Genomic DNA, 13,104 nt, shown 5'->3' with positions numbered 1-13,104 from the left:
TATGCTTCAGCTGGTCTTGCTCTTTTTGTAGAGCACTTGCACCATCTGGGTACCAAGCAGCAGGCGCAGCCGGGGAACCCCCACCACAGTCACCCCCTTTTCTTAAATTTCCAAGGTACCTGGAAGAGGGTGATGGGGTCTGGTATAGGACAAGGGGACACACCCCTACAGGACGGAGGTGCTTTGAGATTTTGCAATGACACCATCAAATTAGAGCTGAACAAGCCCAGCCAAAACAAGCAGCCTGAAAAATAACCCCCTTGCACTAGTGCACTGAGCTTTGCAAGTGCTCAGCCAAGGGGGAAGCAGGGAAAGCTGAGCCCCTGGCTCCGGGCAGAGCTTGGCGCAGCAGTCTGGCTTGCTCTGAGCCAAACTCCAGCTATTTCAGCCAAGGAGAAAAGATGGAAATTTCCACCTGGCCTGTTTTCCTCCCTGCAATGAATCTGTGGGAGCCCCTTTGCTCAGCCCTGCTCCCGGTAGAAGGCCGATTTACACAATGCAACGTTTATCGACTGCGAGAAGATTGTCATTCACAGCCCGGCGCGCTGCAGCCACGGCGTGCGAGCAGGGCCGGTACCTCTCCTGCTGCCGCCATCCTCCCGCGCTGCGGGCAGCAAGGGCTGGTCTGACGCAGCTCGGCGGGAGGGGGCATCGGCTGCGTCCCCCCGCCCCATCCCTTGCTGCTCCTGCAAGAAAACTTGACAGCATCAGCCCCCCATGATGTCACCTGCAGCCTTGGCCAGCTCGCCCAGCTCCGGAGGGGTGGGGACAACGCCTGGAGCACCCGCCTCGGGGACGCGCGTCCTCTCCTCAGACAGATGCTGGTGGTTCCCTTCCTTCTCTGCTTCCACTCCCTGGTTTTTCTGGGCAGCAGAGAACCCCCACTTGCTTCGCCAAAAAGCTGGAGGGATTGCTGCTTCTGCTAGCCTGAGCTGCAGCCCATCCATCCATCCATCCATCCATCCATCCATCCATCCATCCATCCATCCATCCATCCATCCATCCGTCTTTCTGCCCATCTGTCTATTCTTCTGTCCATCCATCCGTCTGTCTGTCCGTCCATCCGTCCGTGGGACAGCTCATGCTGACCCTGTCGGCCCCTCTTACGCCAAAGCCGATTGCAGGGTGGGAAGGCCCCTGCAAGCCTCATGTCCTAAATTAAATTGCAGGGGCTTTCTTCCTAATTAATCTCTCTTTGCAATTAGCTGCAGGCCTCCGAAACCCCTCCAGGCGCCTGTTCGGGCTGCCTATAGGCGGTACCTATAGCCGGGGGTGTGAATGTGCCCTGTTCGTTGGAGAAACCTCTCCGGCGGCCCGGGGCTGGCCCAGCCCTCCCCCGGGGTCTCGGGGCGCCCCGGCTCCCGGTGCGCTCCGGGGGCGGAGGAGGGGAGGCGGGAGGAGCCGGGAGGCAGGGCCGGGGCCGCCCCTGCTCCTCGCTCGCCGCCGCCGCCGCGCTCGCTGCCGGCCTCGCCCCCTCCCCCGGAGGAGGTTCGGGCACGGCGGGGCCGGGGCCCGGCGGCCGCCGGTGCAGCGCGGGGCCGGGGCCGCGCCGGTCCCGCAGAGCCGCGGCGGAGGGAGGTAAGGAGTCACGGCCGGGACCGCCGGTGCGCGGGGACCGGCTCCGCCGAGCCCCCCCGGGCCCCAGAGCTCCCTCCCCGAGCCCCGAGCCCCCCTCCGGGCGCGGCCAGGGCTTCTCCTCCAGCCCGCAGGCGGGGGGGTAGCGGGTCCCGCAACTTGCGGAGGGTCGGGGGAACCTTTTAGCGGAGCAAAAATCGCTTCTCCGCCCTGACCGGGGCGGGGTGGAGTGTGTGTGTGTGGGGGGGGGGGGGGGTGCGGTGCCCGGGGGTCCCCGCGCGCTGCCCGGCCCTGCGTGTGCCCTGTCCTCGGGTGAGACCTCCCACCCCTGGCCGCGATGGAGGACCCCCTGCCCTCCCACCCTGCGGCCGGAGGGGCGGCCAGGCCCGGGTCCCCTCCCGTGTAGACGGCTGTGAACACGACGGGAGGGGAAAACCTGATTTCCCCGCGGAGCAGGGATGCTCGGCGGGTGGGTGCTGGGGGGCTGCTCCCGCACCGTGGTCGGGCAGCGCATCCCGCTCCGCTCCCGGCCCCACGGCATCGAGAAGTTTGGGCCGCAGTCCGTGTGGGGCGTTTCCAGCCGGCGTGTTCTCCAGCTGGGCTCTCTGCTATGGAAAAACCCTGCAACAGGCTTTCCCGGCATCCCGGGCAGTGCTTCCCGCTGGGTTTTATTGCCTGGGGTAGCACCGGGCGCAGGAGGGTGCTCGGTGGAGCGGGTCACAGCCAGCTCCTCCATGAGCGATGGGATGGAGCCATGTCCTCAGCCGAAACGTGCTCCACGGGGTTGTTTTGCCCACAGTGCTCCAGGGCGGGGGGTCTTGGGGCGCATCCCGGCGTGGTGCAGGGTGGGCACCCCAGCCTGGCCCTGTCCAGGCCTCCGCACAGCCTCGGGGCCGTGGCTGCTCTGTGCCACCGGTCCCTGCAGCGAGAAGATGCATTTTAGGCTCTAGGATTGTGGTTGCAGGGTCCGTGGGCACCCCACGTTTGCCACCCACCCTGGGGGGTACCCCAGCATCCGACTCATGCTGGCAGCTGGGGGGATGCTGGAAAACCTCTCTGCTCCTGCAAACACCACGTCTGGCAGGGAGACCGGAGAATCACTGTAATTGATTTTTCTTCCCTTGCCTGCCTCAACCTGCTGCCTTGGAGGAGATTCTCCCCCCACCCGGGTGGTCCGTGGGCAGCGGGTGCGGAGGCAGGCTGGCATCTAGTGACTGGCACCGGTAATACAGAGCGGCCCCCGGGCTGTTCCCCAGGGGGGCTGGGATGGCCCCATGGGGATGAACCATGTTTTGGGTGCCTCTGGTAGGGTGGCTGGTGGATGCCAGGTGTTTTGGGAGTTCATTTTGGGATGCGTTTGGTACAAGCCCTCTTGGGTGTGCTGCTGGGGAGTCTCCGGCAGCTCTTAGAGCATCTCCCAGGTGTGCCGTGCCGTGGAGCAGATCCAAAATGCTCACCTTAAAAGACGGGTCACATCCCGTCCTCTCCCTGAAAAGGCTGCAGGAGCGTGTCTGCCCCGGCCGGTGGCTCTGCCCCAGCGCCGGGCAGCAGAGATGCTGAAAAAGGACCTAAACCAGAGCAAGCGTGTGCTGCCAGCAGAGAGCAAGGGCTTCCCGAGGCAGCCAGCATCTTCCCCCACAGCCACTCTCCGTGAGTGGTTTTCACCCATTAATTTCTCTAATTGCTTTTGGAAAATGCGGTGGTGCTTGGCACTGGTAGCATCACGGTGAGGTGCTGAGCCGGGCTGGGGCGAGTGCTGTGCCTTGGGGGAGGCTTGCACAGACCCCCTGACCACCACTCAGCACCCCAAATCCCAACCCCTGCCCAGTGGGTCAAGAGACCCCGCTCTGCTTGGGGAGAGCTTTCCAGGTGGACAAAATGTAGGAGCCGCAGCGGTACAGTGAGGTGACGAAGGCTCAGGGCCAGCCAGGTGCCACCCATCCCTCGCAGACCCCCGGGGGCCGATCCCCAGCAGACGCAGAGCTGCGCCCTGGGGGTGTCACCGCTTTCCCTCCCAGGTCGGCCACGATGGGCTCGGTGGGAGCCGAGCGCTTCAAGGAGCTGAGCCCGGCGGGGACGCCGGAGGGCAACGTGGTGATGAGCTTCAGCTTCGACAGCTACCAGCTGGAGGAGGACGAGCTGCAGCGGGGCAGCCAGGCCAAGGGCGTCCTCACCTTCATGGAGCCGGGTGAGGGCAGGCATGGCCGACCCGCAGCCAGGAGCCGGGCTTCCGGCTGGTTTCCCACGCATTTAGGAGCTTCCTTGGTTTAATAGCCACAAATGGCCTGAAATGCCATAAAATTGCCGAACGCCTTTTCTTGGACCCGTTCGTACCCACGTGAGCTGCGCAGCGTCCCGCGGCAGCGGGCTCCGCTGGCTGGCAAGGAGTTGAGGGTTCATGCCCTGGCTCTGCTGCCCGGCTCAGCCCCAGCCTGCAGCTTCTCCCTTTCCCGTGCAGGGCTCAGGGATGCTCCCAGGATTTCCTCCAGCCCTGCTCCGCATGCCGGGGCAGCCCTGTCCGCCTCCACAGCCCCTCCAACCTCTCCTGCGCCTTGGCTTTGGCTGCTGCCTTCATGCCTGGCTCTCGGGTCATTCGCCTCAGCAGCCCCAAAGCCCGGGTGTTTTCCTGCCTCCCGGGTCCCTCGTTGAAATGCCTTTATTTAGAGGAGTTTCTCGGGGCTGGGGCCATTTATTCGTGAGAGCTGTGGCTGTCCCCTGCTGCCACAAAGGATGTGGAAGCACCGTTCGTCACACCTTGGCTGGGATCTGCTGCAGGTCCCATGGGTGCAGCGTGCCACTGTCACATCTTTTTCTCTTTCTTTCCCCTTTTGGGGCAGCTTCTGAGGATCCCGAGCCCCAGGATCGATACCATGGGATTTACTTTGCCATGCTGCTGGCTGGGGTGGGATTTCTTCTGCCGTACAACAGCTTTATCACCGATGTGGACTACCTGCACCATAAATACCCAGGTAGATCTCCAGCAGCTGCAGCACTTCCCAGCCATCCCAAACGTCGGGAGAGCTCGGCCCCACTTCCAGGGGAGCCAGACCCCCACCCCCCCATCACCTGCCTCTCCACAGGGACCTCCATTGTCTTCGACATGAGCCTCACCTACATCCTGGTGGCTTTGGTGGCCGTCATCCTCAACAACGCGCTGGTGGAGCTGCTGAGCTTGCACACCCGGATCTCCGTGGGTGAGTGGGGGTCCCCACAGCCCCCGGCAGCACTGGCCCCGCATTGCCCACCACCTGCCTCTGTCTCCTACCCGCAGGCTACCTCTTCGCCCTGGGGCCCCTGCTCTTCGTCAGCATCTGCGACGTCTGGCTGGAGCTCTTCACTCGCAGGCAGGCCTACGCCATCAACCTGGTTGCCGTCGGGGTGGTGGCCTTCGGTTGCACAGGTACGCGGGACAGCGGCTGGCGTGGAGCACAGCCCTCAGAGAGGGGTGGGAAAACACCCCCATCCCCAGAGCCGTGGTCTCCTGGCACAACCTCTTGCTCTGGCCCCTGTAAGCTGACCCTCACGTCCCCGCTCCGTCCCCTCCCTCTCTGCCCAGGCACCGCGGGACTGGACAGGGCCACCAGCACCAAGCCACGCATCGGTCCCCAACACCATGATGACTTTGCCATTTGGGCCACCATGGTGGCTCCCCAAGCCCCTGCACCTGGTGGTCACTCTTGGTGGGAACAGCCGTGGTGGGGCATCCAGGGAGGGCAAAAAGCCCCCCACTTGGGGGCAAGAAGGCTTCGGGCGCTGCATCAGCTGTTCCGGAAGGGTGCAGCTCCCGGGTGGCACGGCATGTGGGCCCCACTGGGGTTTCTTCTCCCTACCCGGCATTTCGGCTGCAGCAATAATCCCCCCTTCTCCCCTCGGCGCATCTCTCCTGAAGTGCAGCAATCCAGCTTCTACGGCTACACGGGGCTGCTGCCCAAGCGCTACACGCAGGGGGTGATGACAGGAGAGAGTAAGTACCCGCGTCTGCGGCGTCCGCGTTCGACTGGGCGGGCTCGCTCGGGGGAGACCCTCCTCTCCTCTCTCCCAGGGCCCCGGCGACTCGCACCCCACTCACTTCAGCACAGCCTGGCCAGGTGGCCAGCGGATCAGGGCCACCCCAGGGTGCTCCGCGGCAAACCAGGGTGTTTAATGGTTTGTACATCACTTGCAAGACCCATGGCACCGCCGGGCCAAGCTGGGGGTGGGGGTGTCCGCCAGGAGCTGGCTCCACTGCCCCCAAAAACCACTGCTTGTAGCTACTCCACACCTGGAGGCATCACCTCCCTGTGGTGGGGGGCTGCTGGGGGTCCCCGAGCTGTGGGGCTCGGCAGGATCCGGTGCCAATAGTTCTTCTGTGCCACCAGGCACCGCCGGGGTCATCATCTCACTCAGCCGCATCTTCACCAAGCTGCTGCTGTCAGACGAGAAGGAGAACACGGTCATCTTCTTCTTCATCTCCATCGGCATGGAGCTGACGTGCTTCATCCTCCACCTCCTGGTGAAGCGCACCCGCTTTGTCCGCCACTACACCGCCTGCTCCCACAAGGGTCTCCCCGAGCCCCAGGGGGCTGGTGACCATGGGACAGGCTACCGCGTCCACCACGATGTCACTGCTGAGGATATCAGATTTGTAAGTCAAGGGTGGGTTTCCTTGGTGCCTCTTGGGGTCCCTCTCACCACTGGAGCTCGTCACTGGTGTCCCCTCTCTCCCCTGCCCAGGAGAACCGGCTGCGGGGGCAGCCAAGCTCCCCCCGGGGCAGCCCAGGCCCCGAAGCTGAGCTGGCCGGCAGCGGCACCTACATGCGCTTTGATGTCCCTCGGCCCAAAATCAAGAGGAGCTGGCCCAGTTTCAGAGGTGGGTGGTGGGTTCAGGGGAGGGGTGAGCCAATTCTGCAGCATTTTGTGGGGCAGAAGGAGCCATCGGTAGCCTAGGGCTTTGGGGAAGGGTCATCCCTTCTCAACACACCCAAAAACATGGGGCAAGCATGTCTTTGGAAGCCACTACTTGGGTGCAGGCAAGACTTTCAGGCTCTGCAAGGGTAGGTCAGTGGGTTTTGGCTGAGCTGTGCTGCCCGTACCTGCCAGACATGCTGCTCCACCGCTACGTCGTGTCCCGGCTCATCTGGGCCTACATGCTCTCCATCGCCATGACCTACTTCATCACGCTGTGCCTCTTTCCTGGGCTGGAATCAGAGATCCACAACTGCACGCTGGGGGAATGGCTCCCCATCCTCATCATGGCCATCTTCAACCTCTCCGACTTCGTCGGCAAGGTAGGAGAGAAGCCAACTCCAACGTGGTGGGGTGGATGCGTCCCTTCCACTGTGCTTCCTTTTTGTGTCCTCTTTCAAAGCCGCTTGGCTCCACCAAGGGTCATCTCCACCCCATGGGTGTCTAACTAGTGTGAGGTTGCTCACCGACATGGCTGAGGTTGGGATCCTGCAGCAGATGGTCTTGCCACCATCTCCTCTTCTCCTTGCTGCCCCATTTTGGGCACCTTGTTGCCCTCCCCAGCCTCCTCGGCCCCCACAGCGTGGTCTCTGCCCCTCACTGCAGATCCTGGCTGCCCTGCCCTACGACTGGAAAGGGACCCACCTCCTTGTCTACTCCTGCCTCCGTGTGGTCTTCATCCCCCTCTTCATCATGTGTGTCTACCCCAACGGAAGGCCCACATTCGGCCACCCTGCCTGGCCCTGCATCTTCTCGCTCCTCATGGGCATCACCAACGGCTACTTCGGTAGCGTCCCCATGATCCTGGCCGCCGGGAAAGTGAGCCCCGAGCAGCGGGAGCTGGCAGGTAGGACCAAGCCCTCCTGGGGACCCCACGTGGGGTGGCCAAAGTGCCTTGACACCCCATGTCCCTTCCTGCAGGGAACACCATGACCGTGTCCTACATGACGGGCTTAACGCTGGGCTCTGCCGTGGCATATTTTGCCTACAGCCTCACCAGTACATCCCACAGTACCTGTTTCTACACCGAAATCTCCAACGGCTCCTTTACGTCAGGCTACTGAGCCTCGGGGTGGGGCGGTGGGGACAAGATGGGACCTGCTTCCCACCATGGTCCCCACCGCCCCGCATGTCCCTCCTTGGGGAGGGAGCCCAGAGCCAGAAAGCTGCCCCAGTGTGGGCAGAGACCAGCATCCCATTGGCATGGGGTCAGGGCATCCCAAAACGGCCTGTGCTGCTCAGCCAGGGCCACTTCTTGGGGTGACATTCCCCCCACCCTGGGGGATGGTCCCATTGTTCTTGGGGGGCTCCCCATCAGCAATGTGCAGCTCTCCGGTGGGAAGGAGCCGGGGGTCTTCTCCTGTTTGAGCCAAGCCCTTGCCAGGAGGAAGAAAATGCTGCCAAATCCCCAAGGGTATTCCCTTGGGGACCAGCCCTGGGGAGGAGGGTGGTGGAGGGCTGGTTGAGGAAGAGGAGGGAAGGAAATGTTCCTTCAGGCTCCGGTGGCTCTGGGAAGGTGGGTCTTGGCTTTCATTGACGGTGCTGCAGGTTTTCACCAAGAATGGCTTGAGATTACAATCCCCCCCAAATATGCCAATTGCTGTGTGGAAGAGACAATTCACTTCTGCTGGCTGGGAAAAAAAACCCAACTTTTTGTTTGTGTCTTTTTTTTTTCCCCTGTCCCTAACTGCAAGAGAGGCAGGATCTTGCCTCCCCCCACCCCATGCTGTGGGTCTGCCCCATCACCTCCCTCTCCCGGGCTGTAACGAGGCAGAGGGGTGTTCCCGACAGCCTGAGGAGGGGTCTTGAGGCCACAGTGCGGTGGACGCCGCCCACGAGCGGCTGCTGCGCTTCAGGATTTATTGCAAGGGACGTAAATGAAGCCGACGCCAGATTAAATGTCTTTGCAACGATCGCTGGTCGTTAGCCGTGCCACTGGTGTGGTCCTGGCACTGCAGGCACTCGGCTGCTGGCGATGGGGTGGCAAACGCACACAGGGTGATGCCTGCTGCCTGTCCTGTGGGGTTTCGGGGTGCCTCTTGTGCTGCTCCCCATCTCCAGGGTCCCCTCTGTCACCTGGGGCAGCCGGATTTGTCACCGGGTCCCATTGAACCCCTGCCAGCCTGCAAACTGCTGCTGAAGCGCAACACCTTTGCGGGCAGCAAGCAGGAGAGGGAAGGGTCTGAGCAGAAACCATCATCTGGAGAAGGTGCCAACACCAGGGGCTGCTGCTTTTTGGGACCGGCTGCCCCTCGTTGTGCCGGCAGTCGGCAGGTGCCACCTCCCGAGGAAGCGAAGCCCAAGGGCTGGAGGAGGTGGGAGCAGGAGGCAGCGAGCACCAGGCTCGGAACGCTGACCCAGCCGCCCAGCACCGCGGGGTCTCGCCCTGCCCAGCCCCTGCCTGGCAAAAAGAGCAAATCAGCGTTTCATCTGCAAGGTACCGTCCCCGCGGCGCTGGGGGTACGGGAGGCACCGTGACCGTGGCTGCAGGGGAAGGACTCACACCTCCTGCCCCACGGGCCCCACTGAGCAGAGACCTCCGCTCCGGTGTCCCATCGCATCCATCGGTGCCACCCCGCAGGGGGACAGCCAGCCAGCCAGACGGGGACTCCCTGACCAGCCCTGCGGCGCCTGGGCTCGGCCTCACCCTGAACGGGAGGCAGAGGCTGAGCCAAAAAGCAACCGTTGCCACCAAAGGGAGCAAAACCCTGCAGTCAGGACAAGCGAGACAAAGAAAGATGCTTCGTTGGGGTGCTTTTTTTTTTTTTCAATTAACTTTTTTTTTTTTATGAAAAAAGATCACACGGAGTTCTCCAACAAACAGAATGCCAAAAAAATTGTCTTAAACAAAACATAACAAAACAAAACAAAACAAAAAAAGACAAAAACCTGGCTCTCCTTTCCTCTCGATTGTCTGAAATATCCTTGTGTTCCATAGAAGGCAGTGGGTTTTAAGTGCTTTCTATTTAACATTAGCATAAAATCTCTCTCGCGCTCTCTCTCTCGCTCTTTAAAATATGCTCACACAATTTGCTTCTAGAAGTACAGTACACTTTGAGCGTGGGGGGTGTGCCTGTTCCCAGATCATTTACAATCACAATCCAACAGGAAATAAAAAATAATATTCTAAACGTCAGACTGTGTTCATTTCTGTCATTGTTTTTTTCTTTTTTTTTATAATTTCATAATTTTTTTCACAGTTTTAAAAAGTTTATATTTATATATATATATTTATATTTATATTTATAATTAAAAAGTTGAATCCATTTAAAGACTTATAATACAGGAGGGCTAAAGAGTCTTTTGGTACATTAAAACTGTACAGGCTAGAACCGTCACTATCCGTCGCGCCGAGGCGCCGGTGGCCCCCGGTGGAGATGGTACGAGCTCAGCACCATGTGGTTCGTTTAAAGGACGAGGGGTAGGGGCGTCCCTCTCCCCTGAGCCCCGGCCTCCAGTCTCTGGTACGCAGCTGGTACCAGGGCGGATAGTTTCCAAGCTGTCCTAAGCATCTCCCCACCGGAGCCTGAGCCGTCACTCCCGGCCGAGCCGGGCCTCACTCCGTGTCCCAGCAATCTGTAGTGCGAGTCGGTAGTTGCAAAGATCAGTGCGTCTCTTGGAGGTTTTTTTGTTTTAAGTAAGTGCAAGGATGTTGCATCGTCACGTGGTTCTCCTCCGGTGTCCCCTCCGGCCAGGTGCAACCCTGGTGCAACCCTGGTGCAGCGGCGGTGATGCCACGGGTCCAGCATGTGCAAGATGGTGGGTCAGCTCTGCAGAGGGAGGGACGAGGCAACGGTGGCGGCTCTCTGCAAGCCGTGGCTGGCTGGATGGAGCAAGCTGAACGGTCTCCTCCCCGAGCCCAAGGTGGCAGCGGGGCTCTGGCTGTGGAAATGCCGCAGGTGGGCACTGCCGGGCTTCATATTCCATCCCTATTCCCTTCAAACGATGGGTGAGGGCTTCCCAGCAGCTCCATGTCTCTGCTCAGACAAGACACGGGGGCAAAGCTGGGCAAGGCATGCCAAAATCCAATGGCCTGTGCTCTCCTCTGCTTCAAGCACCGAGCAGCAGCTTTTCCCAGCCATTTCCTGCCTCCCTTCACTGCACACTTGCTCGCCAAGTGTCACCGCTCGCCATGTGCTTGCTCTCCCCAACACCCTTCCAGGGCAAGAAGGACAGGGAGTGACAGGGAAAGTGGGTTCAGGCTGTTTGTTCGAGGCAGTGGGAAGGCAGCGTTCCAGACTGGATGTTGGCTCATCTTCCACCCGGCTCCTCCCAGCCCAGAGAACCTCTTCTGCCATCTCCGTGCTGGGGCCAGCTCTGCCCCTTCATGCTCCACCCTGCCAGCCAGGGGCCTCCAGGGAAAGGGAACCGTAAAAAGGCGCTGAGACGATCGAGAAGAGGCGCTGAGACTCATCTCCTTTCTCTTTCACCCTGTCCTTCCTCAAGGGTCATGCGAAACTAAGCAGGAAAAGGAATATAAGGACGGAGACGAGCGCACGCAGAAGGCTAGTGGGTGTCCTTCCACGTACAGGCGGCTTCCAAGTTACTGATGGGGGCAAATGACACAAAAGGGATCCCTCCTGCCGGGGGGTCCCGCTGGTGAAATGATCACAAGACCCATGTGCTTTCCTGGACCAAAAGGAGGAAGGGAGAAGTTGGTAAAGTGTCACCTTACTTAAAGCCACTTCCAGAAGAGCCTTGGGGTTCAAGCACCACCACCACCCAACAGCATCTTCCTGAAGTCCTGTCACTGCTTCCCCAACCCCTTTCTTGCAGCCCTCTCCTTCCTCCTCGTGTCTCTCGCGCTCTCCTGTCTGTAGTGTGACACAGAAGTCATGAGCATTGAAAGAAACAATCATGTCGTCTGAACAGGCACGTCCTCAGGTTTGTCCCGTCCCTTCCCAGGGGGTGGCACATGTCCCCTGGGCGGTCAGCAGATGACAGGGACCCCGTCGGTGTTGAAGATCATGCCCGTAGTGGGCTCATAGGTCCCTGCAAGGTAGTAGAGGTCCTCACTGTCTTGGTATTTCTTCGTCTTTAGCATCTGCTCGTATTGATCCAGACCAACAACAAGACACTTGTGTGAGATGGTCTGGACGTCGTTTTCATCCACGTGAGAGGACTGGTAGAGGGCTCGCTGCATTACAAGAACAGAAAGAGGGAGACAGAAAGAAAAAGAGCAATTAGATCTCACAGCATTTACAGCATCATCTTCAATATGCAGGAAAAACGTCCGTCACAACTGACCAGGGCTTGTGCTCACGCTCGAGCAGAACTCGCCACTCATCCCCACTGACAGCCCAGGGCAGGGAAACTGGGAATCCGCACGGGCCCAGGGGCTGTGTGGACACAATCCGTCCAGTGCACTAAACCTGAGCCCTCGCTCTCACTCAGCTTCCACCGATGGGAACACAGTGGCTGCTGAGCACGTGGACAGGGGAATACAGAGGCCGGGAGTTTGTCAACCTCACTTCAAGGATGCAAATGCAAAGATGGGGGCTGGATACCAGCCCTCTGTTCCTCCCAACACCCAGCACCTGCAGGTATCCCCACCCTCCCAGAAATACCCAGCCAAAGTCCTGCGCACTGCAAACTCAGCAGCTGAGGCAAAAGCAAGAGCCAGAGAAGCTGGGGGGGCACCTCCCCAGCAGTCTTTGTAATGGTGTCCCCAGCATCCCCTCCCTGCTCCCCCCACAACCTCACCAACCTCCATAAAGTCCTTCCTCTGGCTGGATGCCTGCAAAGCTGTGGACAAACTCCTGCCCGATTTCTGATCCCAGCGCTGTGCCCAAGAGGAAGAGAAAATAGAAATGAAAAGCAGGTGAATTAGTTGTTTTTCCATGCTATCACCTCCTGTCCACCGCATGTGCCTTTACAACCTCAACCCCTGTCCACAGCCACTGGTAATAAATACTAAGAGCCGACTGTGAACCACACTGCACGTGTGCAAAATTCAGTGTTTCCGAGCACCGGGACAGTCGTTTTTACACTGTAAAAAGACTGGATCCGGCTCTTGATGCTCTTTTTGGACCGACACAGAAGTCTCTATTTCCTAGTACGATAAAACCCACCCTTCCCCTGCTCAAGGGGTAAACATCAGGCTTATCCACACCATAGGCAGCCCCCACAACATGAAACGACAGGGCCACCCCCATTACGGTACCAGTAACAAACTGGGCCATGGGTGTTTTCCTCACCCTTGGGAAAAAAAGGGAACAAGCAGCGTTGCAGCCCTCTCGGCAAAGGAGAGCACCCTACCTTGCCTTCGTTGAGTTTCTTCCCAGGGTTAGTTTCTTCTGGGTGATAAAACCATTTTACTCGGACCACCATGTTGTTCCCCCACGATTCCCACATGCTCTGGATCCGGCCAATGTAGGGCAGGTTGGGGCGGCCGGCTGACAGGAAGACCGCACAGTCTCCGATGCGAATTATCTCCTTGCCCCGGACAATAGCCTTGTAGAAGAGCTTCCTGGCCTTCCCTTTCATTCCTCGTCTCTGCCAAGAGAGGATGACACAGGTGATTACCTAGGGATGGCCCACGTTTCCCCCAACCACCACTGCTTGCCCTGTCCCGCATCCCACCCT

General features: G+C 59.9%; 2 protein-coding genes across 2 annotated transcripts in view; one reads left to right on the top strand and one right to left on the bottom strand.

Moving 5' to 3' along the window:
- Window positions 1–1,561: 1,561 nt before the first annotated feature.
- On the top strand, window positions 1,562–7,583 carry SLC29A4 (solute carrier family 29 member 4; the record flags this gene model as incomplete). Its single annotated transcript, XM_082006492.1, has 11 exons — window positions 1,562–1,578; window positions 3,594–3,763; window positions 4,413–4,544; window positions 4,656–4,769; window positions 4,847–4,975; window positions 5,465–5,539; window positions 5,934–6,199; window positions 6,289–6,424; window positions 6,655–6,842; window positions 7,126–7,366; window positions 7,441–7,583. Exons 2-11 carry the CDS (start codon window positions 3,604–3,606, stop codon window positions 7,581–7,583), a joined length of 1,584 nt encoding a protein of 527 aa, XP_081862618.1. The 5' UTR covers window positions 1,562–1,578; window positions 3,594–3,603.
- A 3,866-nt stretch (window positions 7,584–11,449) lies between these two features.
- TNRC18 (trinucleotide repeat containing 18) overlaps window positions 11,450–13,104 on the bottom strand; it is a gene marked incomplete at its 3' end in the record, with an annotated part of 55,508 nt that continues 53,853 nt past the window's right edge. Inside the window, exons 26-28 of the mRNA XM_082006598.1 lie at window positions 12,778–13,014; window positions 12,227–12,301; window positions 11,450–11,656 (exon numbers count right to left, since the gene is read on the bottom strand). Coding sequence (XP_081862724.1) covers window positions 11,450–11,656; window positions 12,227–12,301; window positions 12,778–13,014 — 519 coding nt within the window. The remainder of the gene's footprint in view (window positions 11,657–12,226; window positions 12,302–12,777; window positions 13,015–13,104) is intronic.

The sequence above is a fragment of the Phaethon aethereus genome, assembly GCF_964289735.1.
Source record: "Phaethon aethereus genome assembly, chromosome: 15".
In the NCBI taxonomy this organism is placed as follows: domain Eukaryota; kingdom Metazoa; phylum Chordata; class Aves; order Phaethontiformes; family Phaethontidae; genus Phaethon; species Phaethon aethereus.
The sequence above is the reverse complement of the archived record's forward strand: the minus strand, read 5'-3'. Positions and strand labels throughout refer to the sequence as shown.